Source organism: Hylobates moloch, unplaced genomic scaffold (genome assembly GCF_009828535.3).
Source record: "Hylobates moloch isolate HMO894 unplaced genomic scaffold, HMol_V3 SCAFFOLD_15, whole genome shotgun sequence".
Taxonomy (NCBI): domain Eukaryota; kingdom Metazoa; phylum Chordata; class Mammalia; order Primates; family Hylobatidae; genus Hylobates; species Hylobates moloch.
In genome coordinates, this window is record NW_026652290.1 from 32,475,674 (window position 1) to 32,481,673 (window position 6,000).

At 35.7% G+C, this 6,000-nt stretch overlaps 1 protein-coding gene across 4 annotated transcripts in view; it reads left to right on the forward strand.

The window, feature by feature from the left end:
- Positions 1-6,000, forward strand: part of ZC3H8 (zinc finger CCCH-type containing 8) — a 48,830-nt gene that overhangs the window by 22,580 nt on the left and 20,250 nt on the right. For all 4 annotated transcript variants that reach the window (XR_004252249.2, XM_032177284.2, XM_032177283.2 and 1 more), the window contains 2 exons: positions 56-165; positions 1,032-1,079. Coding sequence is in view for 3 of the 4 variants with exons in the window: in XM_032177284.2 (XP_032033175.1) it covers positions 56-165; positions 1,032-1,064 (143 nt within the window). In the remaining variant the exon portion in view is untranslated. The remainder of the gene's footprint in view (positions 1-55; positions 166-1,031; positions 1,080-6,000) is intronic.

The window sequence follows — 6,000 nt, forward strand, 5'->3', positions numbered from 1 at the left end:
AATAACATTATTTCAATTGGATTAAAACTGTTCTCTTCCTTAACACTTGGGTTACATGAATATCCTTGTAAGTTTTACCATACAGGAACAAAATGTTATCAGGGAGAATACTGCAAGTTTTCTCATGCTCCGCTGACTCCTGAAACACAAGAATTGTTGGCTAAAGTAAGTATAATTTTTAATAATCTTTTGTTTTTTCTTTTTTAAGGAATATGTTTGAACTAAGGATGAGAATTTGAAGATAATTAAGGAGAGTGCCTCTTAGGTTAGCATATGGGCTATAATAGGACTGATAAGAATTCAGTTTAAATATTTTTCATTTGTATATGTTTCCTTGTAGCTGAAAGGAAGATGTATATTCACTGCTGATTTAAGTTGGAATGATGTAAAGTCTTCAGTGTAATTAGCCATTTTAATAGCTAAACTAAGCTAAACAAAGCAAATCAAATAAGAAAAATAGTATTCCTGTTATAAAGACTCTTGGAAGGAAAGTTATGAGTTACGGGTTTATAAACATTTTAGAATTACATCAAATAATAGTTAAGTAGTAATTTCAAAATGTTTTCTTCAGATATTCTTTCAGTCTGTGAGAAAAGGTTATTGAAAAATTACAGTCATTTGTATTCTTTCATTTCTCATGTTAGTTGTAGCTAGTCTCTTAAAAATTCAAAAGTATACATGAACATTTAAAAGATTCTTTTGAAGTCAACCATACGATCTTGTGGCAAAATGTTCCCTTAAGCATATGCAAATATTACAAAGTCAAAGGTGCTTGTTTATAGATATTTTTAGATTGTAAAATATGAATGGTTAATGTGGAATTAGAAGTTGTACCAAATATTTAGTTGTTTATTTGTATGAAATAGATACGGAAAAGTGATATATATAAAATAAATTTTTCAGTTCCTGTAGTAGTAGTAAATAATATTAGATGATTATTAGGATGAATTTGATTGGAATCATTTGAAAGTTATGAGTGTGACAATGTACCTGAATTAGACATGAATAATGTGATTTTTTTTTCATATTAGGTTTTGGATACCGAAAAGAAGTCATGTAAATAAAATAGACATAAAAAGGTAAAATTAGAATTTACCACATTTCTTTTTTTCTTGTCTGAACATCGCCAGAAGTTGGCATGCAACCTCAATAGGGTTCTCAAATAGAAGTATTTTTCTTCTTCCTCCCCCACTAAAAAAGAATTATAAAATATTTGATATATTTACATACCTATATGGATCTACATCAGCCTGCTTCCTTGTGTGGTCTTGTCTATCGGGTATATTTTTATTCTCCTCTTGTGTTTCTTTGTAGATTTACCAAATACATATAATTCACAAAACAATATATTTAGTTTTGCTTATATTTGGATTTTATCAGACTGTGTCATACTCTCTGTATTAATTGATGACGTGGCTATTTTCATTCAACATTATTCATTCATGTAGATGCATGCAGCTGTCATTCATTTTTACTCCTATATAACATTTCATTCTATGTTTATATTAGTTATTTAGTCATTCTACTATTAATGAATATTTAGGTTATTTTCAATTTTTAAAAATACAAACTGTTGTAAATATCCATATACATACCTCTTGGTGTGAATGTGCACAAGTTATCCACAGTTTGTGCCAAGGAGTAGAATCATATCATCATAAAATTTAATATAATATCAGTTTTTTCTCAAGTAGTCATACCAGTTTATACTCCTACAAACTGTGTAGAAGAACTCCTGTCACTCTACACTTGCCGGTACTTTATGTTGTCAGTACTTTAATTTTAACCAATTTAGTGAATGTAAAAATAGGATCTTGGGGCCGGGCGCGGTGGCTCACGCTTGTAATCCCAGCACTTTGGGAGGCCGAGGCAGGCGGATCACGAGGTCAGGAGATCGAGACCACGGTGAAACCCCGTCTCTACTAAAAATACAAAAAAATTAGCCGGGCGTGGTGGCGGGCGCCTGTAGTCCCAGCTCGCCCAGGCTGGAGTGCAGTGGCGCAGTCTCGGCTCACTGCAGCCTGGGCGACAGAGCGAGACTCCGTCTCAAAAAAAAAAAAAAAAAAAAGAAATAGGATCTTGTAACTTAATTTGCATGAAGTACAGCATCTTTTCTTATGCTTACTGGCTTTTGAGTTTCATCTTTGGTGAAATGCCTGTTAATGTCTTTTGCCCATGTTTTTATTGGTCTGATTGTCCTTTATACATTGATTTTTATATATTCCTTATATAATTCTTTGTGAGTTATGTGTGGCAGGCCTTCTCCCATTTTGTGGATGGTCTTTTCATTTTTTTTTTTTTTTTTTTTTTTTTTTTTGAGGCATCTCAGTGAGTAGAATTACTTATTTTGGGAATCTTTTTGTTTATGGCTAGTTTTGTGTTTTGTGTCTCATTTAAGAAATTATTCCCTATCATGAGGCTGTAAAGTAATTTAACTTTTTGTTTAAGTTTTGGAGCTTTGCTTTTTACATTTATATATTAATCCATTGGGAATTGTATTAACAGTTGGTACAGTAATGGTGCTTAGCAAAAACAACTACAAAGTTCTCAGTAGTGAATAACACAAAGTGCTTATTTTTTATGCATGTATAGATTGGCTGGGAGTTGGCTGATCTCATCTGGCCTTGGTTGGGTTGGCTCTGTTTCATATGGCAGATCTGCTGGGACAGTTCTGCCCATACTTATCTAACTCTCCTGGGACCAGTGGGCTAGGTAGGGCATGTTCTTCTCACGGTGTTGGCAGAAACTCAAGAGGGCAAAGCCCTGTTTACAGCACATTTACTTATAATCCATTGGCTAAAGTAAGTCATACGGCCAAGCCCAAAGTCAAGGAGAAGGAAACTGTACTCCACCTTTTGTACTTTACATGTGGGAGGAACTGCTAGAATAAATGAAAAAAGAGTATAACTGTAATTCTAGGGAGAAAAGAAAAAATAATACTAATTGACTTTTTTAAAATGGTATCAGATAGAGGCCTCATACTATTCTTTTGTTGTTGTTGTTGTTCCCTTTTTCCCATATGGATAACCAATCTCCCAAGCATTATTTAATTTAATAGATTGCTCTTTCCCCCACTAACCTGTAATACTCCTTTTGGTATATGTCAAGTTTCCATCAAGTGAAGATCTGAAGGTCTGTTTCTGGGATGTCAGTTCTTCTCCATTTGTCTTTTTCTCCAGTATATATTATCTTAATTACTGTAGCAACACTTGTTACTATCAGTCATTTTGATTATAGCTTTTCCAGTAGGAGTGACACTGTATCTCACTGTAGTTGTAATTTTCATTTCTCAAATGACTGTGAACATCTTTTCATGTGCTTATTGGCCATTAGTCAGTTTAGATCTCTGCCCATTTTAAAATTAGATTGTTTTCGGCCGGGCGCCGTGGCTCACTCTTGTAATCCCAGCACTTTGGGAGGCCGAGGCAGGCGGATCACGAGGTCAGAAGATCGAGACCACGGTGAAACCCCGTCTCTACTAAAAATACAAAAAAAATTAGCCGGGCGTGGTGGTGGGCGCCTGTAGTCCCAGCTACTCGGAGAGGCTGAGGCAGGAGAATGGCATGAACCCAGGAGGCGGAGCTTGCAGTGAGCCGAGATTGTGCCACTGCACTCCAGCCTGGGCAACAGAGCAAGACTCTGTCTCAAAAAAAAAATAAAAAATAAAAAATAAAATAAAATGAGATTGTTTTCTTACTGAGTTTTAGGAGTTCTTTACATATGTTGGATACAGATCCTTTATTAGATACATGATTTGCAAATATCCCAATCTGTGGCTTGTCTTATTTTATTAATGGTATCTTTTGAAGCATCAAAGTTTTCATTTTGATGTCGTACAGTTTATCAGTTTTTTCTTCTATGGATCATGCTTTCCGTGTTGTAGCTAAGAATTTATTGCCTAACAGTCACAAGATTTGCTCTTATGTTTTCTTCTAAAAATTTTCTAGTTTTAGCTCTTGTGTTTATGTCTATGATTCATTTTGAGTTAATTTTTAGGAATTGTATGAGTTAAGGGCAAAACTTTTTTTATATGTAGATATCCAGTTGTCCCAGCACTTTTTTTTTTTTTTTTTTTTTTTGAGACAGAGTCTCACTCTGTTGCCAGAATGGAGTGCAGTGGCGCAGTCTCGGCTCACTGCAACCTCTGCCTCCCAGGTTCAAGTGATTCTCATGCCTCAGCATCCCGTGTAGCTGGAACTATAGGCGAGTACCACCATGCCTCTAATTTTTGTATTTTTAGTAAAGACAGGCTTTCACCACGTTGGCCAGGTTGGTCTTGAACTCCTGACCTCAGGTGATCTGCCCACCTTGGCCTCCCAAATTCTGGGATTACAAAGGTGAGCCACTGTGCCTGGCCACCAGCACCATTTTAAAAAAAGACTGCCCCTTCCCCCTGACTTTCCTTCACGCCTTTGTCAAAAATCAACCGACTATAAATGTATGGATTTATTTCTGTACTCAGTTGTGTTCCATTAACCTCTATATGTGTGTCCTTATACACTATCACAGTGTCTTGATTACTACAGCTTTGTACTAAGTTTTGAAATAAGGAAGTGTAAGCTGTCTAGCTTTGTTCTACTTTTCAAAGATTGTTTTGGCTACTCTGGATCTTTTGCTTTTCCTTATAAGTTTTAAGATCAGCTTGTAAGTTTCTGCAAAAAACCCATGCTAAGATTTTGATAGGCATTGCATTGCATCTGTGGAAAATTGCACATAGGATTCTGATCTATGAGCGTGGAATGTCTCTCCATTTATTTAGATCTTCAGTTTCTCTCAGTTTTGTAATTTTCATTGTACAAGTGTACGGTGTATACTTTTTTGTTAATTTATTCCTACATATTCTGTTTGATGCTATTGAATGGAATTGTCATTTAAACTTTATTTTTAGATTGTTCATTGGTAGTATGTAGAAATAGAATTTATTTTTGTTATTGATCTTGTTTCCCAAGACTTTGAATTCATTTATTAGCTCTAGTAGGTTTTATTTTGTGTGTGCATGTATTCCTTAGGAATTTGTATATATAGGATTATGTTATCTCTTCCTTTTTCTTTGAGACAAAGTCTCACTCTTCTCCCCCAGGCTGGAGTGCAAATGGTGCGATCTCGGTTCACTGCAACCTTGGCCTCCCGGGTTCAAGCGATTCTCCTGCCTCAGCCTCCCGAGTAGCTGGGATTACAGGCATCTGCCACCATGCCTAGCTAATTTTTGTATTTTTAGTAGAGACGGGGTTTCACCATGTTGGCCAGGCTGGTCTCGAACTCCTGACCTCAGGCGATCCACCCACCTTGGCCTCCCAAAGTGCCGGGATTACAGGCATGAGCCACCGCGCCTGGCTACCTCTTCCTTTCTAACCTTTCTAATGCTTTTTATTTCTTTTGTGCCTGATTTCACTGGCTGAAACCTTCTATACGAGGTTAAATAGAAGTGAGAGCAGATAATGTTGTCTTTGTCCTGATATTTGGCAGAAGCATTCAGTCTTTCACCAACACATAGGATTTTAGCTGTAGGTTTTTATAGATACTCTAGTTCAAGGAAGTTCTCTCCTATTTCTAGTTTTTTGAGTACTTTTATTATGGATGAATCTTGGGTTTTATCAAATGATTTCTGTGCATCCGTTGAGATGGCCATATAATTTTTCCTCTTATTTTATTCACATGATATATTAGTTGTAAAACAAATCTTGCATTCTTGAGATAAACCCCACTTGGTCATGTTGTATATAATTTATTATTGGATTTCATTTGCTAATATTTTATTAAGGATTTTTACATCTTTTTCATGTTTATGAGGGATATTCATGTGTAGCTTTCTTTTCTTGTGATGGCTTTTTCTGGCTTTCGTATCAAGGTAATACTGGCCTCCTAGAATGAGTTGAAAGGTGTTCCAGCTTCCTCTATTTTCTGGAAGAATTCATGAAAATTTGTTATTATTTCTCCTTTAATTCACCAGTAAGACAACTGGGCCTGAGCTTTTTTTTTTTTTTTTTTTTTTTTTTTTTT